Consider the following 24,977-nt stretch of genomic DNA (forward strand, 5'->3'; position numbering starts at 1 on the left):
GCAAGACTTTTCACAACATAGAGTGAACTCTATCCCCTCTCCTATCCGCTTCAAAATCTACTGCAGCTCATAAGCTTTCTCAGCACTCCAGTCACTCAACACTGTATTTTAGGTGACTTAACTTTGACCTGCATGAGAGCAAAAATAAACACTGAAGGAAAAAGTTAAAAGTGCATAACATTTATTAAAAATTTAATAAGTGGTTAAGATATTACATGCAGCCTTTCATGGTCATTGTAATGGATCTTAATTTCTCTTTCTTGCTCATAGTCATAGGCACGTGGTGGATATATTGTCATGCACTTTCTGTTCCAAATTCTATTACTGCAATTGTGTGCATTTATGTGTGCAATAGGTAATTGCCAAAGATACTCAGGAACATGTCCTTGCAACTCTTCCTACAGCTGACTAGCCCTGAAAGCTGCTTATTCCTCTCCAGGATTTCACTTGCTGACATAGACCTAGTCCCAGTACCCATTACAGGTGAGGAATGGGATTTAAAATTTTAGTACCTCCTTCAGGGGCTCGAAGGGATACAGATGTTGTTGGTGCCTTGCCCCAGTATGTGTATGGAGTGACCGTAAAATCAAAAAGTGCAAATGGTTCCAGCCAATCAACTTGATAGGATGGCACTGTCAGGTTACGGGGATGGAGGCACCGTTCACTCTCCAAAGACTGCGAAGGAAATAAAACAGAATAAAGTAAAACAAAACACTTTTTTCCCTCTCAGAAAGGCCCTCAGTTTTAAAAAATTCCCCTCACCAAGCTGGTCAAATAAATCACGACAGAGCTGCTTTTTCTGTGAGTGATCATTGTTTCACCAACTCCTGTGGCACGGTAGTGATGCGTAGCAATCTGCTAGCAATCTGCCCTTTGAATTTAAAGTAAAGCTTGCCAAATGTGCTAAAATTAAGCGTGGATGAAGGCTAGATTTCACATTCAGGCAAAGGCTGTCCCACTGGCAGCTCAGAGGACACTTCTGTCCCTGAGTTACTGTGAAAGGCTTTCTCACACATCTTTGAGCACTGGGAGCTCCTCGCCTGGTACTTCACACCCCAGCAGCTAGCCCAGAGCTACTGCTAAGCCCGTGTTCTTCCCATGCTGGCCTCAGTGATGGAAAAACAGGACAGCTTGCTTTATATTTACAGTTTAGTTTGGTTGCTTGACCAATTTGTAAATGCTGGAGAAGAAACAAACTGTATTTCTGTTTAAAAATAGATATATCAGCAAGTAGATGCAGTAACACATGTAGATAATAAGGAGGGATTGCATGAATATCCTCACTTGTAGAGCTTTTGATCCCACACAGTAAAAGACAGTTCCCCATTCCACATTTGTGGAGGGACTCCATGTGATGTGAAAACTTGAAGAATTTCCTTTAATCCTGAAGGAAGACTCTGGCACTGAATCTGGAATCACTTTTGGTGTAAAAGAAAAATTTCCTGTCCATAAAGAGAGGAAGAAATAATAATAATTTAAAGAATATGAGCAATAGGTAGACTTTTCAAACCTGACTTAAAACATTAAAGTACTATGGAAAATCCTGCAAGCTGTCATTAGGTAGAAACAATGAATAACACTACCAGGTATTCTTTTTAGCCATACCCATCAGCTTTTATAATTGCACATTATCCAGGTATAGCCTGATATATTTATTAATAAGTTGCTGTTGTTCTTATCTTTTGTCAAATGACGAAAGAATTTCAAGAATGAAGAATTACAGGCTGATAGTGAATACCTTTATTGAGGGGTTTAGATAAAGAAAATAATGTACCTGGCAAAGGTTTAAGTGATGTGTGGACAAGGGTAAAGGCTGCAAACTCTGCTGGTTGTGAGAAGGGAATGCTAAGGCTCTGATTGACTTCCTGAGTTGTAATGAACTGAAGACTATTAATCCAGAACAGACGACCACTGTAGTATTCCAGTGCACCCTGAGATATTTCTGAAGTACTCCATGCTGCAAATTCTGTGATGACGGCATTACCACAACTGTGAAAACAAGTATGAAATTAGCAAACTGAAAACACACTTGTAGAGAGAACAAGATTTATGCAATGTTTGAGACATCAATAAGTTTCTCATCATTCAAATTCTTAATATGCATGTAGGAGGCAGGAAAATAAAAAGTTTTCTTTAAGTTCTCTAAAGCAGAACACTTTTCAGAATGGCACATTGAGGAGCACCTGCAAAAAAAAAAAGCCTTCATTCCCTTGATTTCATTAGAAAACAATTATAAAATGGCTTAGTATTCTGATGCATGGATGTAGAAAATTGAGTATTTTGAAAAATCAGCCCACCTTCTCTCAGCAATTCCCCTGAAACAGTGGAGTCTACTTCACAGCATGAGATTCATTCTACTTCATTAGAGCAGGTCCCTGGATGAATTTGACCCTGCTAGTTTCCTCGATAACCTTCCATTATTTATTAAACTCTATTAACATTGTCCTCCACTGGGATCACTGGTGATTTAATCCGTCTTGTTACTTCTATGTCAAAACTTACAGGCCTTTTTGGGTCCTAATTTATCTTCTGGGTAAAAGATTAAATATGTTGTAAAAGGCATCATTTTGCCATCTCAGAAATGTCTTTCAGCTTAGACACATGCTATCCAAAACAAATTTGGAAAAGCTTTGACATGCCATCAGGTCCATTAGGATGGATTAGTTCTAATCTCTCTATTCTGGCATGCCAGGGACAATGATTTATGGCTGCCAATTGGTTCACAATGGAACTGCATGTTCTAGCTAAAACTAATCAACATATTTTGATTTTTTAAATGTTTACCATTAATCATAGCAAGTCTAAAATCAGTCAGAAAATTCAGCTGATTCCACACAAAGCCAGCCTGCAACATTATGAGTACATGTAAATACAGATACTGTCCAATTAATTTTAAGTTTAATCTGATGCTTGAAAAAAAGAATGGCACTTTCCTAGCAAAAATGTAGTTTCATGAGCTACCACTCATCATGCACTTGGCATTTACAGAACAAATTACCACTTTTCTCCAGGTCTTAGTGTATATTCAAGCTGACCCATAAACATGGTTTGGCTTTGGTTTTTTTAAAACTTTGCCTTTCAGGAATAATGCAACCATTTCACACTCAGGATGATCAAGAGGAAAGCCTGCTGAGTACTGATTGCTCAGGTGAGAAAGTGGTGTCAGTTCAAGTCCTAAACTCCATGCAAGATGAACAAGTTACAGCTCTAGGCACTTGAAAACTGTCAGGTGTTGTAAATGCCAAGATAAAATAGGCAATAAATAGTGATTATTTCCTAAAGCTAAGTCTAAAAATTGATGAGCATGACCTCAGTTCAGTTGAGCTTCCATACTGTTTCTCTCACTGTAAAACCGTGTTAACAACCACCTCAACATGTAGTTTGCCATCAGCTAGCTGTGATCATTAGCTCTTCTTTTTGTTTACTGTTAAATTAGTAACTAGTGTGCCCAGCATTGGGCAAAATTTGTCTTTAAAGAGTATAACAAAAACTAGAAAATACAGGCTTTCTTACCTTTGCTACACATCTACTTACCCTTCTTTGCAAAGAGAAATTCTGTATAGGTTTAGGCATAGACTATCTTGCACAAGCCAGTAAAGAAAACCATAGGTGAGATCCAAAGTTAAACCAACCACCTGAGAAAAAAAAAGTCCAAATGGCAATTTGAGCGCACCTTCACTTCTGAGATAAAAGCCCTTAGGCATAACTGTTGTCTAGACAGCATCATGAGTAGCTCTTTATCGGCAAAAATAACATCACTACAATGAATGTTTATTCTAACACAAAAAGAGGTAGCACTAGAAAATAATCAGGTCCTTGGTGGACACCTATTTATAGCAGCTGATGATTTTCTAGATAGCATTTTATGAGCACCTGTCAGTGTTCATCCCTGGAGTATCTGAGTACTTCAGATACGATGGCAATAGTGTATCAAGTGATTAGTGGAACTACCTATCAAAATTTCCAGAACACCTCTGGTATGTTAACATTCTTTGTCTGAAACAGGTGGTTGATATCCAGTCTGAAAGTCAGAATCACCTTTTGAAAGAAGTATTTCAGATCTTTTGTCTTTGTTTTCTAGCTTTGATTTTATGCATACAATATTTGATGTGTTGCATTACTTACGGCAAATACATGCAAAATTTTTATTTATGTATTTGGTTAAACAGGAAATTCAAATATTTACAATTTGGTAAAGCATTTATTATTAAATAAAGAGTTGGGGAGGAAATGAAACAATCTTCCTGTTTATTACTTCAATATTTCATCTTCATTTAAGCTAGGTGCAAGATTTTTTGTTTATTTTTAATAGGATCTAATATTCAAAATAGAGCTTTCTTGCTTTTGCAGTAAACAACAGATTCAATACCATATGCAACAATAATAGAAATCAGACATCTAATAATCTGTTCTGTGAATAACAAAAAATTTGCTTCCACAAATTAGTCTGCTAAATGTTAGCAAGTTCGGTCTATGTCATGTCATTAGCATAGCTTACAAGTTGTTAGGGCCTCTCTGAACATGTTTTCCAGCAGCTCTCAAACTTCCCATCCAAACACTAGTTGTAGCTATTCTTTTATAAACTTAAATTTCCATTATGGATGTAAGTGGAGCAGCCTTTTTTTTTTTTAACTCTTCATTAATAAACTGCAGAAGATGATGACAGGAAAGCAAATGCCATATCACTTAGTTGTCTGTTGGTCCTTATGTAATCACATTCTTGACATATTTCTGTTGACATTGCATGTCAGAAAAATCAGGGTTTGAATGATTGCTCCTGTAGGTTTTCCTGTTAAAAATATCTCACAGTATGTATGTGCCTGAGTGCATATTTAGTCAACCATGTTATATTTTATCCCATTTACCTATTCTTTCTCCCATGCTCAACACCAAATTACATCTTCCTGAATCTACCTTGCTTTTTTAAACGTTTGGGTCTTCTTTCCTTGCCCCACTTTTTTTCTGCAACTATTAAATTTTCCCATAGACGTGCCCATCTTCTTTCTCCTGATCCCTGTGTCCCCATTAATAAAAGGCAAAGAAATAGTTGTACTATTCATCTTCAGGAGTTAGGCAGTAATTTAACACCTCCCTTCTGTTATGCTTCAAAAATAGACAAACTTCTTCCATTTCATGAGAGGTATTAGTCTCTGGACACGGCATGTAGTTGTGATCATGCAATGTAACTCAACATCATAAGATGCAACATAAATTTAGCTACTTGAAATACTCTTGACTAGAAATATTAAGAGACCACACCTAGAGGGTCCTGACCCCTCCTGCATATAACACACTTTGCTGCTCCACTATAAATTACTTTTGCCCCAGGCATATTGTACAGTGTAAATGACTTACTAAGTGCTTTGGAAATTCTGTGCCAGATCCTAAGCTGGAATAAATCAGAGTAGCTCTGCCAAAATCAATCAAGCTATGCCAATATGCACCAGCTAAGCTAAACAACTGATTGGAAAATAAAATAATTGTCATAAAAGGATCTAGTTCCTGCCAAAGAAATTAGACTTTCAAAGCTCTGCCTTCATATTTGTTTAGGAAACCTGTCGTCTCCATAGTAGTCTCTTCTATTCCTATCACTCAGATTTCAAGCTAAAAGGAGATACAGCTATATACTGCTGAAGATCCTGTACTGACCAGCTGAACAGCAATTCTTTATTAGAAAAACAGCTAGTAAATACCAGTGAGAACCAGTTATGTAGAGAACATGCCCTAACTGTTGGATAACAGCAATTAACTATTACATCTATGTTTTAGTATTGAGGTAAGAGGTACTTGTTTCAGGATAAAGGACTCCATTGTGCAAGGAAGATACGTATTAGTACTTGTGCAAACATATATTTGCATCTTTATATGGGACAATAACGATCAGCTCAATAATTCCACCATTAAAGAATGTTGTACTGCCCTTTCTTTTCTGATGGGTTTATTTGGGGTTTTATCTTAATAAGCAAACACCTGCCAGCTATAACTGGTCACTTCTCAATCTAGACATTTTTACTTGGCTTTTTTCCTGTATGCATCACAGCAGGAGGCTGAGTTCAGAAAGTCAGTGCATAGATTAGGGGCAGCAGAGAAGCAGGAGAGGAGATGTTTGTTTGTAGGAGGTGTGAATAAGTGGATGGTTGAAGGCTGGTATCACTGACACAGAGAAAGGTGCAGAAAAAAAGATGACAGGAGCAGACAAGCAGTCTTATTGCTGCCAAGGTTCTTGAAAACAAGAATAAGAAATTTGAGGTTAGCAAGAGGCGATTCAGAGAAACAGGTAGTGGATCAAAAGAGAAGGGCAAGGAAGGTGACGTTAGCCACTTAGGATAAACTGCAAATTGTCCGTCCTTTGCAAGAGATCACCCAGAAGATATGTGATAAGTGTAAGTGTGCTATTGAGCTTGGACAGCATATATATCTTCCCACGAAGACAGTCCACACCAGCCAGCTTCCACAGAGAGGTGTGAGGCTAGTACTGGAAGATACAGTGACCCTTTGCAGCACAGACATTTCTCTCTACATGTGACAAAAGTTTTTGAGTTCTTCTGTATTTAGGTTTACAAGTATAGCAGGTGCCACACCAGAACCAGCTTTCCCTCTCCTTCCCAAACCCTCATGAATGTAACAGAGACCTGTGAGATCAGCTGGCCTTTCCGAATCTTAATTGCCTTTCAGAGATTAAACTAGGCCTGGCTTTTTTTATAATCAGAGAAACACCAGCCTCTTTTCCTTTGGGAAAGGGAGATTGAAATGTTCTGGGGAATGATACAAAGCTAACCAAGAGACATAGACCTCTAAAGTTTAGAAAAGGTCTTTAGTACAGAACCTGGCTTCAGGTAAAATGGGAGCACAAATAGTACGACAGATGGAATAAAAACAAAGGCTTCTTTAGCAAGAGCTGTGTTTTAAAGAAAGCTGTTGCAGCAAATAATGTATCTGAGTTGACCTCTTCTGTGGCAGTCAACCTACACCTCACTCCAGCACTCGGGACAGAGGGTACAACCCCACATAGGCTGTGGTTTGAGCTGAGGAGCATACAGCTTTTCTTTGAGAGAGACTCCACAGAGTAAAAGCAGTGCAATAGATGGGCCGGTCCCTCAGCCTGACCTGCTCAGGACACAGCCTGGAAAGGGTTCAAAGGTTCATTCAGTCTGCAGTCCCAATCACACTGACTCCCAGAGTCCTCCAGTCCCTGTTATGGTAGTAAGGGTTCTCTTGCCAGGGAATTGGGTCATCCAGCTCTTTTCTCCCAGCTACATGAGGAAGGGAAGGGAAGGGAAGGGAAGGGAAGGGAAGGGAAGGGAAGGGAAGGGAAGGGAAGGGAAGGGAAGGGAAGGGAAGGGAAGGGAAGGGAAGGGAAGGGAAGGGAAGGGAAGGGAAGGGAAGGGAAGGGAAGGGAAGGGAAGGGAAGGGAAGGGAAGGGAAGGGAAGGGAAGGGAAGGGAAGGGAAGGGAAGGGAAGGGAAGGGAAGGGAAGGGAAGGGAAGGGAAGGGAAGGGAAGGGAAGACACATATGCAGCTGCTGAGACCCTGGCAGATCTTTTCATGAGGTGAATATTTGGTCTCAGAGTTCCTTCGCTGCATAGGCAACACTGAATCCCAGCTAGCAAGAATGAGAACAAGTCCCTGGCATGGAAAATCCCACATGGTGGCAGAGGCAGGATGAGTTTGGGGAAGGCAACAATGATCTATGAGGAGCCAGCAGTGAACCAAGGCCTTAGGAGACTTGATAGGACATCAGAGAGGGGTGGAGGGAGAAGAAAGGCATGGGAGAGGTCAGCAGAGATACAGAGGTTGTCTGTGAGGACCTCAGAGCACATTAAAAAGTCTCCAGGCAGGGAAGAGGAGCTAATGGGCTCTTAAATATTGCAGGGGCTTTGGTGAGCTATAGGTGGGAATGGCATCTCTATTTCGCCTCTACCAGCCTACCTCTGCATGGCACCCATTATCCACCCTAACAGATCTAAAACAACAACCCCCCATCCCTTTTTTCCCCCTATACCCTCCACTATCTTTACTTACTCTTGCAAGAAGCCCCCTTCCCTTCTCCCTGAGGAGCTACTCTGCTCTGCAGCAGCCTCTTCTCAGTCTTCTGGAGCTCCCCAGCAGCCTGGAGCAAAGAAAGAGGGGCCAAGCTGGGGCCAGGCCTGCGTCTGACTCAGACAAGGGAGAAAGAGAAGATGGAGAAGGGAAGGGAAGGGGCAAGTTGGGAATGGAGAGCCTTGAAGATCCCCAAAGCACAGGACTCGTTGTTTCTGTCTCCGCACGAGGGACAGGATCAGGCAGGATGGGGACTGTCAGTGGCAGATCTGGCACCCTCACCAGCGCTGCAGCAGCAGCAGCAGCAACAAGCTGTGCTGGGCTGTGGCAGGGGCCAGCTGCGCTGAGTGCAAGTGTGGCACCAGCTGCCGGCCCCCCTCTCTTATCAGCACAGGCAAAGCCTGTGTCTGCAGCAGCACCTCTGCAGCCTGACGTGCAACTCTGCTGCCCCTGGCAAGTGTCTAGCCCCAAAACTGGCCCTGTCAGGACCCGCGAGCTGGGGAACATCACAAAGGAGGCAGGATGCTATGGAGCTCTGGCTCCATATTTTGATGGGAAAGCCAAAACTGACCATTAGACTTAAGTCATTTGGGAAAAGCAAGTACGTTTCACATACAGGAAAGAGCAGCATTACAACCGTAAGGACATCTTTAATGTCACTTTTTGTTGCAAGGGTCTGACTTTAGAATTATGGGCCAAAGTTTTGGTATAGCTATTACATGATTTAATTCTTACCCTGTTCTCAAAATGATATAACAATATTGCAAGAAAGGCATGTTATTCTTCTGGTCATAACACATTGATTTTGACAACCATGAACACTGACTATATTCAAGAGATCTAACCACTAAAACATCCTCCCCCCCCCAAAAAAAAAAAAATCAGTTACCTGTTTACCAGAAAACTGTAGCTGCTCTTGTAACATAAGATACTCCTCTCCATTCAGTCTTGCGCTCTCCACTGAATACGTTGTGGCCCAGTACAAATAGCCATTTACTGAATCCACTACTAGATCCTTCACTAGGAACACAACATGACCCACAACATCCATATGGCCTCCCAGCAGTGATTTTCTATAGATCTAGGGACAGAAGAATTGCTTTTAGCATCACACCTAAATCATCAGCCATGATCAATTGAGTGTACATAAGTGACTTTTCCATAGCTGTTTATCAGAAACTTATGTAAGCCTTAGGCTTTCAAAGCCTAAACCTTTTGCATTCAAAGTCTAAGGATGAAGAATAAGGCAAAGTTATTAGTTAATGTTTGCCAGAAAGTAACAAAAGAAAAAGCTGAAATCTCTCTTCCCCTTGGCTTTCCCAGCTTTGGCAGCCTTCTGTCTGACAGAGTTTCTCACCCACTTCATATTCACTATTCACAAGTGTAAATGAGGGTGCAAGGCAGTGTGAAATCTGGCCTCCTAGCTCCAGTTTTTAAAACAGCTTCTGACTTTGCACTTACAAGAAATGAAAGGCATAATTTGACAGCACTGCATAAATTAGCACTGCAATTTTGAAGTCAGATACCTTTTAAATAATTCACATGTCAATGTTCCTGATATGAGAGTGTACAAAGTGCAATTGTAATTATTTTTTTATCTGCAGTGATCTTCAAAATATCACAGTACAGAGACCAATCTTGAAAATCTCTGTGTAAACAGATCATGTCAAATTTGATTAAAATAAAGTCCATCTACTTCTTAGCTGAGATCAACTTGGCAGCCTCCATTTTCACTATCTTCACTTATTTTTACAATGTTGAACCCAACAAAACTGTTGATAGCATGTTTGATTTGCCTGTTTTGCACCTGGAATTCAGTATCCTGCATTAGTGAATATTATTGAACATTTTACCCCAAACTTTTGCATAACTCTGGAAAATCACACAAGGGGAGAAAGGCCTCTTTGTTCTACACTATAGTAGCAAAGGTCCACATATGCATCTCAGGTTGCAAGAAGTAAGGATTATCTTCCCAAATACTGTTTTACAGTCTTTCTTATTGACTTTAGGGTTTTTTTCCTTTTAAGAAGTGCAACTATACCTACCGTATTTGCTTTGCCAGCCCAGTACAAGTATTGACCCAACCAATCAAAGGCCAACATCCTTGCATTTCTGATATCAGATACATAAGTATTCTCAATGGTACCCTCTCTTTTGTTCAATGACCAGGTCTGAACTTCCCCCATGGAATTAATCCAATAAAGAGTGTCATTATACCAGCTGAGGTCTTGAAGAAAAAAGGGAAGATATTAAGCATTTCACAAACATGTAAATAAAACCCCATATTTTTTAAATAATAAAAAATAGCCAGACACTTCAGTTTTTAAAAATCAATACAAATTAACAGTTAGGCTCAGTTAACATGGAGATAGATACTTCCTTATAGGAATACAATGTACATATATAGTACATAAATAGCCCTGATGATTATAAATGTATGACATATATTGGGATGCTGGAGGCAGAACTATTTAGTTCGGAGAGTTGATTTTAGCTCTGCTGTAGCTGTGGTGATGTCAGTAAGGTTTCACTAAGGATTAATTTGATCCAGAAAGTAGAAGAAAGAGGATGAACACAAAAACTTGGCTCATTGCTGCTTCACTGCACTGCACTGCATTCAAGTCTAGACTGCTGCAATGAAAGTTCTTGTCTTTCAGTTCTGTTGATGAAATTTATGGAGAGCTGATAAATGCCAACAAGTCTGTAGCAGCAGCATTCAGTTTGTTTAGTATTTACCTGAAATATTTCTTATATGAGGACAGAGGAGTTCTCCTGACCCATAGCTATCCAACTGCTGCTTCCAGAGCCCTTCAGCCCCCACTGCCAATATATACGGTTCTTCCTCAGCTGATAAAGAAAGAAAACTGCAGTTGTACACACCAACAAGCAATTAATGTATAATATTTGTATTTCAATAGCCAGGGTTCCTGTTTCTGGAAAGTTACAGAAGCACAGTTAAAACTGCCCCTGCCCTAAGGAATAATGGACAAAGAAGAAAGGCATGAAAATATCATGATTTGAGAAACTCAGAGGTTCAGGGCAGGTTTAGATCCAGAACAATAAGGCAATTTGGAACCCTATGAGGTGCTTAAAAACCACTGTGAATTTGAACCTGACCTTTCCAAAGTCAGGCAAAAGTCACCCCTAATCTCAAGTGCCAGTCCTGTGCCTTAAGTTGAAAGCTATTTTCCCCTCAGACATAGGTTATTATGGGTGAACTACGTTTCAAAAAAACATTCCAAAGATCTACAAATCTCAGACATTGTGCACACATCCATTTCCCCCATTATCTATGCTCAAATCAAGGATTTTCAGCTTTTAGTGAGCCTGTACTTTCCCATAAATTGTCATTAACCCCCAAGGCACTGCTCAAACCACTTCATCACAGAAAGTGCTTTACAGAGCACAGGAAAGGAATAACACTTCTCATACCTCTTCATTTGATAGTGTATCAAATGAAGTGTTTGATAGTGTATTTGCATTAGAAAAATGTATATAAGTAATAATAATAAATACATAATATATAATACCATTACTGTAGTTTGAGAATCTTACTACTTTAACTAAAAGCAAATTTACTTATCCTGTATTCTTTAATGTTTCTAAGACAATCCTTTTTGTACCCCTCATTTTGCAGTCTTTGCCCAAAGCCTGGGCCTCACCATGTGGAAAGCTGTATGCATAACTCGTTCTTTATTTCTCCTGGGTGACAAAGCAATTCTCACCTTCTTCTAAGGTTGTGCCTCTAAATGACTGCGCCCATGGCCCTTCACCAGCAGGAGACACAGCTCTGACTGACACTTCATATGCTGTGAAGCTGGCCAGCTCCTTCACTGTAAACCTAGTGTCACTAATGTTTGAGACAAGCCATTGCTTCTCAGATGGATGCTGGGATGACACTTTCACATCATAGGTCCAGTTCTGCCAAGCAGATAGACCTGTGAGATGCAAACAATCATGTTAATACAGAGTAGATGGCTGTAACAGATGATACACATTCTTTGAGAAGACTGTACATCGGAGACTGTTGTGGTTTAGCTTCAGTTGGCAACTAAGCACCACGCAGCTGCTCGCTCACCCTCCCCCCTCGGGTGGGATGAGGGAGAGAATCTGAAAAGCAAAAGTAAGAAAACTCGTGGGCTGAGATAAGAACAGTTTAATAATTGAAATAAAAAAAAATAAAAAATAATAATAATAACAATAATAATAATAATAATAGTAAATTGTAATGAAAAGGAAAACAATGAGAGAGAGATGGAGGAACAAAACCCAGGGCAGGGGGAGGGAAAGTGATGCAACCGCTCACCACCTGCTGACCGATGCCCAGCCAGCCCCCGAGCAGTGATCACTGCCCCCCGGCCAGCTCCCCCAGTTTATACACTGAGCATGACGCCATATGGTATGGAATAGCCCTTTGGCCAGTTGGGGTCAGCTGTCCTGGCTGTGTCCCCTCCCAACTCCTTGTGCACCTGACAGAGCATGGGAAGCTGAAAAGTCCTTGATTTAGCATAAGCACTACTTAGCAACAACTAAAACGTCAGTGTGTTATCAGCATTATTCTCATACTAAATCCAAAACACAGCACTCTGCCAGCTACTAGGAATAAAATTAACTCTATCCCAGCTGAAACCAGGAGGAGAGTCATTTCAAAAGTGCCAGTATCAGGGGAATTGGGAAAGGGATAAATTAAAAATTTACACTTTCCAGCTCTGGGACCAACCAAGAGTAGTGGGGTTCAATCCCCCATGAAGAATGAAGTTGGAAGAACCAAAATTTTCCCCAACCAGGTAATTTTATGCTGTTCAAAGACACATGCACAGAGGATAGAGACCATAGCACAGTCACTGATCAAAAGTCATTATGTCTCTGGCATGCATTTTCTGTGTGATATCAGCAACCAACTTTACTGCTACTCCATACCATACTTAAGATGGAACTTTGCTTAAAATCCCTTGCAGATGAAAAATGAGTTGCTAATATAAACTTATATTAATTTAGCCACACAATTTAGCTATTTTACTGGCAAATCTTGGGTTAAATTTTTCAGACTGGGGTAATTCCACATCTTCTGGCAGGATCGGCTATTGAAGTCACCAAAGCCCAGCATCAGGAAAAGGGAAACTAGGAAGTTATTCTTCTAGAAAGAAGAGGACTGGACTTTCAGGAAGAAACAACTGAACTTACTGGTTCCAATAGCGTGTTCAGGTGGTCTCCAGCTGATCACAGCTTGGTCCAATCCAAATAGCACCGTGACAAGCCGAGGAGGAGTTGGTAAAGGAAAAGGCTGAGTTGATGCCCCATAGAAAAGCAAGTTGCCAAAGCCAAAGTACTCTGGATACGCCAAATTGCAATCCACAACATACTCATTGAAGCTAGAACTCCCCACTGGAGAGACCTCCTCATGGAATACTGCCCAGCCATCTGTGACAGTAAACACGTTATCCTCATAAACAAAGCTCTCCATGTCATTAAGTGGCACGTGTGATCGCAGCGTGTGAAATTCTGATCCATCAAGAAAGCCTGACACAAAGGCGTGTTGTGTTTTGTTGAAGAAAATAAGTCTCTTAGATTGGAAGTTGATCACAAAGTCTCTCAGAGCACTGGATTTCACTACTGGTGAAGCTGTGGAGGCAGTGCCAGGAAAGAGTGGAAGGTTTGCTCTGTATATGCCATCCTCCAGGAGACAGAAAATATAGCTGGCCATGGAGCAAAATAGACCCAAATAACTACAGTGCAAGAACTCTGTAGATGAGTCACAAGTATTTTAACAGCTCAGAGTTGTGCCTGTCTTTACGCAGACAATAGGAAAATGCTTTTGGCACTATTACTATACATCCTGAGAGAATTAAGCACATCACTTTTTACCTTCTGGGGATTTGGCTGGCAGATTATTGGAGAATATTCTTCCATAATACCTCAAGTGTTAAGCATGGACATTTAAAATGCATAGAGCTTCATATTCATAAAAGCACTGAATGTCTGAAACCCAAATTTCTGCATTGGAAATACTTTATCTCCTCTGCTAACACCCTAGAGAAGAAAATGCAGAAAACAACACTGCATGGTGTCACTCTTGTTCCAATTGTTTCGTATTTTGTTATTTGTTGCCAATTGCACTTTTGTTTTGGTAAGGCAAGAGTTTGAAACAGGAACCTAGATGACTAATGAAGTGAAGAAAATTAGAGAGGAGCTTTATAGCTCCTTTGGCACCAAGTGCTCAAAGGAGGACACTTACCCATTATAGGGATCAGCTATAACCTTCCTAGGGGATGTCACATAAAGAGGAGTGATGTCTTCAGCTGCCGTGCAGTTCTCTAAAAGGCAGACATGTATCTGGGGAATGAGAAGAAAAACTGGTGATGCATTCATAGGGTATTTGCTAAGGAGCAAACAAGCTGATCCAAGATTCCTTCAGGGGAACCAGACAATGAAACACCTCCATCACAATCCTAGGTCCTTATGGGCTCCCAAGTTGTCAGTCACCTTGTGATATAACACTTGTACACAAGTATGAATGCATCCATGACAGCTTACCCTGAAAGAGCTGTCTGTCAGCCATCCTCCTCTTAACTTCCTACCTCTAAGCTGGAGGGAAAAGCCCAATTTGAGGGGTACAGGCAAACTGTACTTTGAAAACGATCTGGCAGGGAAGGGAAAAGAGGGAAGGAAGTGCTTTTCTGATCCTGGGAGCAATACCTTGGGACTTGTCTAACCTGCAATGGATTCAGAAATCCCTGCCATCAGTCTGTTCGTCTACAGCTCATTTGTATCTTTTTATCACTATTGCTTTTCCGGCTCCCTGTGGGAGCAGTAGGCAAAAAATCAGACATGGCAAGAGGATTAAAAAAAAAAACAAAAAAACAAAAAAAAACCCAAACCACTAACCATTCTAACAATCTCAGGCAACTTTCTAGTCCTTTGTGCATTAAAGGACTACAAAGGTATGTGCAAAGTCTGACCATTAGCGTAGCTGATGTTTTATGAGTAGGGAATCAAGTACAGGGTTGCCATCTACATTTTTACTTCAAATCGAAACAGTTGTAATCTGAGCTGTCATCACTGGTATGAAACACTTTCCCTCTTGAACATCTTTTGCCAGTTATGAAGGGCATTATAATCACTAACTAGTTATCTATCTGACAATCTTCTGCAGCAGAGTAGGAACTGAACAGGCTAGATGGAGAGCCAAGTAATAGAAACAAAGTCGCTTATATTGGGTATGAGGTGGGTGTGAAATCAGTCTCAAAAACAAAGCAGTTAAAACCAAAGCTTTTTATGTCCTAAGGAGAAAAATAAGACAAGGAGCCAGAGTTCCATATAGCCTGTTTGCTTTAAATATGACCTGATATTCAAGCCTTTCTTCTTTTTTAAAACTCTGAAATATGTGAATATTATTAAAGTAAAAAATCTATTTCTATAATTATATTTTGTGCATGCATGTCTATATATAAATCAGATTTTCTCATGTAAAATAAATCACAGTAATGGTTCAAATGAAATAAGAAATTAATTAAGCCCTAGAGCACTACCTTTTCATTCATGACAAAGTATATCCTCTGGTAAAGCCAGTCTACTGAGATGGACGTAATATTCCCCCAGCCAGCATAAAAGAGCATTAGGTCAGATACATCAGACATATTTGCAGCTCCTTTCACCCAGATGGAATTCCCCTCAGAAAAATAAACAACTTGCTGATAAACATTCACAGAAATTCCTAAAAATAGAAAGATATGTGCACACAGATAATATAGGAAATAAGTTTTAGTTTTTCAGTTACTTTTTCTACTTGACTTAAAAATAAGTATTTTTCAATTGCATCCCAACATCATTGGAGAAAAGTTAACGGGTTTTTCTCCTCCACTTCTAGTCTTCTTTCAGATAATAAGTAAACTTTCCCATTTGCTATGTAAGTGACATTATTATAGGCAATTGCCCTTCAGAAAGGTAATCAGACAAAAAGAGGATATATAACATGCAAACCAACTGACACTGATTGTCCCTCTCCAGGGCAACCAGATGCAACTGGCATCCCCTCACAAAGCACCATTCACTCTAGAATTCAAGCTAGACATTATCTGTGCCACCCCTGTACTATCAATGGGTATTTAGTCAGGGGCAAAATTCATTCTTTGGCATCTTTGTGGTTCTGTGAACTTCGGTAGATAAACTCAGATTTCCACACTGTCTCCAAAGACCAAATACAGCACCAATGTAGATAAGAAGCATTAGAGTGGCGAGTAATTTGAGATAACATGTTTGTCTGGTGACTTAGGCTACTAAATGCCTCTTTATAGAGCTCTGTGCCCCAGACTAGCTAACACACTAGCATATTCTTCAGCCAGTATCTTTTGACACTTCATATTATTTAATTCTTAAGTTTGAACCACTTCACTTCCCCATATTCATGTTGAGAAAATACAGTCATTAATCACAGTGAAACATCTGCTTTGGCTTAATCTTACCTCAGTTTAGGTACCTACTATGTAAAAGTCCAGCTCTGAAGTAGCTGCCTAGATTCAGTGAAGAAAAGGTTGAACTGGGGAGAACAATCCATCTCTTCCTAGTGCCTGTCATTTCAAATAGGTCAAATCATGTCCTGAAAGTTCCTGTTTCTCCCCATTGACTATAAAGAGAGGCTAGATACTGTCTCAGACTAGGTGAGGTGCATTCTGTCCTTGGTGAACACAGAGGTCTAAGTCGTACTTGAGAAAAAAGGAGAGAGCCCAATTTGATTTTACCTGTAATGTTGTAGTGTATAATACCATTTTGCAGGCACTGGGCGGCTTCGAGGAAATGTTCTGTGTATCTCTTCCTTAAAGACTGGTTTCTGGATAGGAAAAGCCATGTTGCTTTTTCCTTAACTAACAAACGAGAAATTCAGAATTAAGAGAGATGACTGCAGCACAGAGAAGAATGTTGCTAACTCAGATACATCATTAATAGACATACATATACACATGCACACACATACGTACATGTAGGAATATATTCTTACACTAGCAATGACAGACTTAAACGCTTTGAGTGTTGAAAGTGGACAGAGTTATTCACCATTACAGTGCCTTCTGGCTCCTCATCCAGGGTGAGAATGCACCACATGAATTTCACACCATCGTTTCCTGTAACACTAGTGAGTCCCAGCAGAAGTGGGATATTTAACCCCCCTTGGCCTCTTTGAAAAGCCCAGTCAAACTGGAATATTATCCCACAGAGCTGGGGAAGAGCAAGGCAAGTATGTTTATTTCATGTATTTCATCATGCTGACCAGTGATTTTTTCAAGGAACAAGTAGTTTTCACAGATAAAGGTAATAATGGGATAATATTATCTGCTTCAAAGTTGATAATTTTTTTTTTTTTATAAAGTCACATTTTAAAGTCAAGAAGGAGAGCTTTGGTCACATAAGCTGACTTCGTGCTTATAGAGGCCCAAGTAACTCACATCAGAACCTCTGCAGCAAAGCCATACCTTCTGTCTGGTCTATGCATGGCTCTGGGAAAGATAGCTAGTCTTGCTTCTGAATCTCAGATCCCTGAAAATTTAGCATATCCCCTGCTAAATTGATTCACAAGGTAGTTACCTTCATTTTAAAAAGTGGTGCGTTATTTTGAGTCTGAATTTGGCTAATTTCAGTTTCCAAACAATCCTTCCCTTTTTTTTTCCCCTCTAGTTTAAACAGCCATCTGCCATCAGATCTCATTTCCTTATGTGGGTATCACAAGACTGTGATTGAATGCTGTCTCAGTTTATTCCCGGATAATCTGCATAGCTTGAGCTGCATGTATTTCTCACATGATGCACACACCACGAGTCATTTCAGTAATGATACATGAGGAAGGGTTGCTCCTGTTCATGTTAGCAGAGAGAAAGCACGTGCCAGTGCAATTCAGGGGGAATCAACTGAAGTCTTACGTGGTGACTAGTAAAGGGAGGTGGGATGGTTCCCCACCACCAGAAGGTGGGTTTTTGGGGGGTAGGGTTGTTTGTTTGTTTTCTACCTTAAATTAATTGGTTGGTAATTGTCTTGACTTAATGAACACAGTCAGATGTACCAGTCTGGACATTTCACAAATGGCACAAATGTTTATGGCTCAGGGTCAGCCAACCCTAGAGCAAACCTCTGCAGAGTCTCCAGAAAAGGATGTATCAGTGTGTCTAAGCTATTACAAAAAAAAAGAAGTCATATTTTAAAAAGCACTAGAGAAGCTATTAGTTCAATTTCTCTAACCAATAGCAGAAGACTGGCAATTCAGAGACAGACTTAAAGTATTTGCTAGAGTTGAAGAGTTTCCAGGTGTTTGACAACTGGATTTCTTCAGCAGGAGGGGAGTGTCTTTTGTTTTCTTTTCTAAAGACACATTTTGGTAACATTGATTTCATTCCCGCTTCTGCTCTATCTCAACATGTACCTTTCTCTGGCAATTAATTAATATTTCTGCAATTCTTTGACTGATACCTATAGTCTATCATTACTTTCATTATTAATTAGTTAATATAGTAAAATAAATACAGCCATGAAAGAGCAACAAAAATTGATATGATTTCACATATTTGGCATGAGATAACTGAGGGTGTTTTGATGAGCTTCATGTTAAGTATTTAATATTCTTAGAATAAATACATTTGTTTGTCAGCTGTTAAAATCTCATCTAGAAAATGGAAGCATGTCTTCTCAGTCACTGCCTCAGACCACTGAGGTGTTTTTCATCTGTAATACAACTCAGGACAAATTAATTTGGGCCTACCAGCATCTTGGGTTATTACCATGCTGTGTAGCCCAATAATGTCTACAGCTAAAGAACAGGACTCTCTCTGATATGCTATTGACCCCTCATGTACAACTCCTTGTCATGCACTGTTTACAGTCTAAATATTATTCTCTTCTGCCAGGTACATGGCAGCCCAGTGAACATGACTTTGTCCCCAGGAACAGACAGCGATAAGGACTCTGCTACTCTTGTACCTTTGGATTCTGGGGTTGTGATGTTGGCTTCAGCAGGGGGTCCAGCACCAACCTCATTAACCGCCACAATACTGAACCTACGGTAAACCAAAGAGACAGGTTTTGGTTTGCAGGTTTCTTTTGAAAGATTGCCTGAGAAACATTTTATCAAGTATGGCAGCTGCTACAGAAATGTTTGACTTTCAGAAAACACCCATTTAAACACAATGCTCTGGGAAATTCATAATAAAAATAAAACCAACCAGAATCTGAATTCCCCAAAGGTGGGACAACAACAGAGTCTTCTAAATTAAAATTCAAAATGGGGTTTCAGACTCAGAAGAGCAATTCAATTTCATTTCAAAGGAAGATCTGTATTTACCAGTGCAAGCAGAATGCAGGCCTTTGTATTTAATAAAAATGAAGGAATTTTTTCCAGATGCTTAAAGGACTAGAGAGGACTGCTCTATCATTCCCTGAATATACTGAAAACATGCCACACAAGCTTAAAAAAATGAAAAACAGCAGCTAAGAAAATGCAGCCTACTGGCCCTATATCAAATTGCTTTTCCTTCCTCCCCATCTGACTTCCACATAAGCAGCCAACTCATCTGGAATGACTCCGTTATCTGAAGGAAGGTACCCTTGCTTTTGGCAAGAACATAAGTAAACGGCATAATTGTGCAGAAGTGGTATTTAGGCATACCCTGTACTATCTGGGCAAGAAGTGCTACAGCACACTTGGCCACATTGGTTACCTTTTCTTTTTGTACCTGTAAGTGTTGTTTGGGAAGGTGGAGTAGAACTGAAAGCTATGCCCTTTTGAGGCTCTCAACAGTTCGTGACTCTCACTGGTCAGGAGCAAGTTATATCCAACAATCAATCCATTTGGAAAAAGTGGTGGAGACCAACTAACTTCAACTGTGTTTGGACTTGAACTCTGAATATCTTTAATGACAGGAGCTGTCGCAGGAACTGCAAGAGACAGAAATAACTGACTCTGGGATGGCATTTAAGACATTAACGGTTTTTCTTTTTTCAGGTACATTTTTAGGTTTCCTACCTGTTAATTCATTTATACTAATAAATATGATTAGGAACAACATAACATTTCAGCAACTGTTAACTTCTTTTAGTGTCCAGGAAGATGTGTGTGTATTTCAGTCAAAAAGTTAACATGCATAATTATGCACAAAAGTATCCAATGTGGCCTCACAATTTTGACCATGTACTTTTCTGTGCACGTTTTTAAAACCAGAAGCAGGAAGCAGCCCTAAATCTTCTAGTTCAAACAAAAAGAGCCTGTAGTATTTTAGTTTGGTCTTCTGCAGCTACCCAACAGACAACATACACATCATTCTGAAGATTAAGCATCAATGTTTTCTGTGAAAGAAACAACAAGGAAACCTAAATGTTTCTGATATGGTCCTGAAAGATGCAATTGATAATGTAATTCATTACCTCCAAAAGCATGTGTCCGGTAACTGAGACTAGATGGAGAATAGAGCTGCAGCTGAGATGTAATGATCCAAACTACTCGAAACACGTATTCTGTGAAGGCTTGAAGGTCTTTGACAGTATATGAAGTTTCGGATACTACCTAGATTAATGCACAGACACAATTGTTTTTTTTCTTCCTCCATCTGCAGCTACTACGTAGGGTGTTACCAGAGCAAAAGAGGTCTCATACAACAGCATACGTATTTCAGGATACAAAAGTGCAGCATCCTAAGTTATTTTAAGAGGAAATTCTGGGAGTTATTTTCAGCACAGACTTTGATTTTGCATCCTTTCAGAACTTTTTCTCTTCTCTTTTCTTCAGAACACGCTACCAAATCTAAACAACGAGCAGATGGATGGAAGGATGGATGCAATATAATAGTAAATTTTAAGAGTAAGGTAAAAAACCTAAAATAATAACATATTACAGGCAATGTATTTTAAACAGTTGATACATATACTACAGGTTTAATATCCAAAGGCTCCTAGTTACCCTAAAATATTTACAGTCTGAAGTCATTGTTCTCCATTATTTCACCAATGATTAATTCAGAAGAACTTCCTGCTTCGTAAATTATCTTTACCTTTGATTTGTGGCACCAACTTGCCATGCTCTGTAAATTGGTCCAATAGAGATGATGGCAAGATAACAAGTGTATAGTTGACGCAAAAGAACATAATATGAGAATAACCATACTGAGTCAGAACAAAGGCCTATCTAGCCAAATATTGCGTCTTTGACAAGAACCAAAAAAAAAATTCTATAGGGAAAGATATAAAAAAAAGAAATCCTATAGTGATATTTCTCCTGAATACTCTCAATCTCGGCATTTTATGAGCATCACTCAACATGAAACAATGGCAATGTTTGCATTTAGTAGAACTCAAGTTTTTTCTTCCATTAATTTGTCCAGTCACTTGTCAAACCCCATTTCATAATTTTAGTAATTTTAAAATGTAGGAGTTTAAATTTAGTAATTTAACATCCACATGTGCCAGGAAGCAGCTGAACATTTTAACTACACATTCTGCGAGGAAATAACCCTCATTTGCTAGTTTTGAACCTGCTAGTTTCCATCAAGGTCCCTAGTTCCTATGTTGGAAGAAAAGGAATAATTGTCCACTTCTCAGCTTCTCCATGCTACTCATGATTTTGCAAACTTCTTTCATGTGCCTAACATATTATACAATATTTTTCTAAAATAAAATGAAGAGCAGAGAAGAACCTATTGCCTTGCAAAGTAAAAGGAAGTGTCCTTTACCTCTGTGTACCTCCAGTCTCCAGGGAGCTGATTGAACTTCCACTGGATAATATATTTCACCCCAGAGATGTTAGCTGCCTTCCACCCTAATGTGACACTGTGGCTTCCAATGGTAGATGCAAATGGTGCTCTAGGCTTGTTCAAGTAGTCTGAGGGGAAAATACAATACAACAGTAAGAAAAAAACCTTTCATGGCAATCTCTGGATCTTAAGGGTAAAAGCCTATTACCTCCCACACCTGAAAGCTGTGAAGCCAATAAAAACACACAAAAGAATATATTGAAAATGTTGCTGAAAAAATCACATGACATTGTAAAGACAGTTTGATAAGTAAGCCTGAACTGGGCCAAGCTTATGTGAGCAAATGTGACTACAACCCTGCGCTTGTGTAAATGCACTTTTAGTTACAGGTACTTAGTAAAATTTTGCTGAATAGAAGCCTAGAGAAGGTATGGGAGACTTCTGAAGAGATTTTCAAGGGGTCTATTTCAATAGCACTGTATTGGCCCAATTGTTCCCACATAAGTTGCAGGAGCTTTCGGCAATGATTTCAAGACAGCAGACAGGTCAAGGATGGGTGCTTGACAAAGCATCATCTTAAACAGTTGAGACTGGATTCAAAAAGTCTCATGTCCATGAAAGGGAGGCAAAAAAAGTTTTACTCTAAGATAGAGTTAACTTCACTGTATTTGTTCAAAGGAAAAAGAAGAGTGGTAATTTTCTGATGAATCAAAACACTCAAGACACTCCTATTTTTTTTAAGAAACCCAGATGATAGAACAAGACTATAATTTTAAAACTGAATTTATGAGACTGTGAATCAGACACAGGACTCTATTCAGACTTACTCTGTGCTTCAACTCCATATGCATCCTCTGCACGGCTACAGCCAAACTTACAGGAAACTGTCTGTGTAGGGTACAGAACTCACTGGTTAGTTTTGTGTAAAGGCAAACTTCCTCCTAGAATTATGCAGACACATTTAAATACATACAAATCCTGTGGACATTTTGAATACATACAAACCCTGTGGAAATCATTACATTCGTTCTAAAAAATAACAGTACCACAAACTCACTCCAAAGAGCTTCCCCGGAGCCTTTCCATCAATTCACTGGGCACTGAATTAGGTTTTTCCTCCTTACACAGTGTCCCTTTGTGGAAAGCACAAATATGGGGCTACATTAAAGTTGGAAATAGACTTCAGTGGCAACCATGGAGTTAGGAAGTAATGGTTTTTAACTTGTTAATGATATGTTCCACATGTTGGATTTCACCCTTTCCTGCTTCATGTATTTCCTATGAATGAGGCACATTCTTACAAATGTACTTCCAGTGAATTTTCAAAATAGTTGAAATTAGTAATTTGTAAGAGCAGCCATGTCTAATTCACACTTCCTTGTTAGTAGTTACTCCTTCTGGTACAGTCGTGTCTACAAGCTGCAAACATAACAAATACCCCAGGGCAGTGAGTTCTCCATACTCACATCCTAAGAACAGAAAATTCCTAAGAGTTTTCAGTTTAGGTAGGGAACACAGCGATAGTGTTACCCTGCTTTATAGGTAGAGAACTTAAGAAGAGGTAGTAACATTTTCCAGGTGGATCTCAGTAGCTTAAAAATTACATACAAGACTGAGTCTCCTGGAAAGCAAAAACTTTTGAGAAGTGATCGTTTGAGCTTTTCTAGACAGGCATTTTATTTGGCCTCATTTTATTCTGCAGATTCATTTTGCCTATAAAATCTTGCAGTTTGCTTCATACAGCAGCCACCTTTCAAGTTATAATTAACCTTTAGATCATTCAGAAGCAATTCATTATGTTAAGTGAGCAAATCTTTTTATTGCTCTTCCTATAATTCTAGGATATACACTTCCGGCACCCTAAGGAAACTGATAAGGCATGTTATTTCAGACAACACAGTTGCAGCTGAGACAGATTTAAAAACTTGCTTAGCCATATATTCCTATATACATTATCTCACATCTAGGCATTCAGTGCCAAGGGCAAGCACTTAAAAATGTTTTTCAATGTTTTCATATTCAGAGAAATAAAATTCTTTCAAGTGAATTATCATGACTGTTAGCAGGGAAAGATCAGGGTATTAGCAGACATTAGTTATCAACTGTACACTGGAGCTTTCGTTTACAATCAAGATTTGTTTAGTTTGTAGGGGATAGTGTCCCCAGATTACATGCTGATTCATAGTGCCTTCTGCTTCATTTAACACAGACATTTCTGACCATTTGTTTTTTGTCATGTTTTTCTTTCTTCTTCTGATCTTTGCCCAAACGACAAATCCAATTTTTCCCTGAGGTAAGAGGATTACTAAAGCTCCTAGCCTTAGAAATTTTTAGGGAAATTTGTCATCTGCTCTGCCTGAAAACACGAAATCCTCATATATTCTCCATGAATCAGAACTGCCCCTGTATGAGCCAGATTCTTCTGCCCTTTCTTGTGAGTATTCTCACTGAATTCAGTGGCACTCCCCTGTTCCTAGGTGAGAGGTAACATCTAACAGTAGCAATCCTACCACATTTCAGTCCCAGGGTGTAGTCACACGACAGAGCTGAGCCAATGCCAAAGGAAAAGTCCCACTCTTACTCCCACTCCTTTCCCCTGCAGACTGCAATGACCTGACCCTCTGCATGCAGTGACGTGATGCCTGCCTATGTGGGGAGTCAAGTCAGCCAGCTGATCCAGTGGAAATATAATCCTGCAAAAGTCTTTGCAGAGTTAGTGAATTTAACTGGCATATTATGTGGCCAGACAAGCAAAAAAAAAAAACCCCAAAACCAACAACAACAAAAAACCCCACACACACATTCTGTGTTTCTACAAAAGTTGGTTACTTCTTGGACTGTTCCTACACTCCAAAACCACCATTTAGCATATTTGTAAACCTTTGTCATGATCAAAATTTCACAGATTAAAAAGCATTTAAAAAATCAATGCTTTCAATCAAATTTCCAGCTTGCCAATGGGTTTGTGTTCTACTCAGGATTCCCTCCAACTCCTCCATCACCTGCTTGAAGTATGTTGCCCCCATCTGGGTACAACATTCATACTGAGGTCTCAACAGTCCCAAACACAGTCCTGCAATCCTCTCATCCCCATCCCATCCTACACTCTATGTTCAAGCTAAAAGGGCCCCAGAAAGGCACCGTCTCTTTAGTAGCGCTTTGTTGCCTTATACTTAACACTGTAAATTCCAGTCCATCTGCAGCACAGGCCAGG

General features: G+C 39.7%; 1 protein-coding gene across 1 annotated transcript in view; it reads right to left on the bottom strand.

Annotated features, from left to right (window-relative positions):
* ROS1 (ROS proto-oncogene 1, receptor tyrosine kinase) overlaps positions 1-24,977 on the bottom strand; it is a 76,347-nt gene that overhangs the window by 46,435 nt on the left and 4,935 nt on the right. The window contains exons 5-21 of the mRNA XM_075497336.1: positions 22,591-22,651; positions 21,743-21,891; positions 20,442-20,580; positions 19,754-19,955; positions 19,002-19,078; positions 16,778-16,900; positions 15,569-15,753; positions 14,275-14,372; positions 13,224-13,735; positions 11,765-11,977; positions 10,776-10,886; positions 10,085-10,266; positions 8,929-9,120; positions 3,535-3,635; positions 1,775-1,989; positions 1,278-1,442; positions 513-674 (exon numbers count right to left, since the gene is read on the bottom strand). Of these exons, the coding sequence (XP_075353451.1) occupies positions 513-674; positions 1,278-1,442; positions 1,775-1,989; positions 3,535-3,635; positions 8,929-9,120; positions 10,085-10,266; positions 10,776-10,886; positions 11,765-11,977; positions 13,224-13,735; positions 14,275-14,372; positions 15,569-15,753; positions 16,778-16,900; positions 19,002-19,078; positions 19,754-19,955; positions 20,442-20,580; positions 21,743-21,891; positions 22,591-22,651 (2,887 nt within the window). The remainder of the gene's footprint in view (positions 1-512; positions 675-1,277; positions 1,443-1,774; positions 1,990-3,534; positions 3,636-8,928; positions 9,121-10,084; positions 10,267-10,775; positions 10,887-11,764; positions 11,978-13,223; positions 13,736-14,274; positions 14,373-15,568; positions 15,754-16,777; positions 16,901-19,001; positions 19,079-19,753; positions 19,956-20,441; positions 20,581-21,742; positions 21,892-22,590; positions 22,652-24,977) is intronic.

The sequence above is a fragment of the Mycteria americana genome, chromosome 3 (genome assembly GCF_035582795.1).
Source record: "Mycteria americana isolate JAX WOST 10 ecotype Jacksonville Zoo and Gardens chromosome 3, USCA_MyAme_1.0, whole genome shotgun sequence".
NCBI classification, from domain to species: Eukaryota; Metazoa; Chordata; class Aves; order Ciconiiformes; family Ciconiidae; genus Mycteria; species Mycteria americana.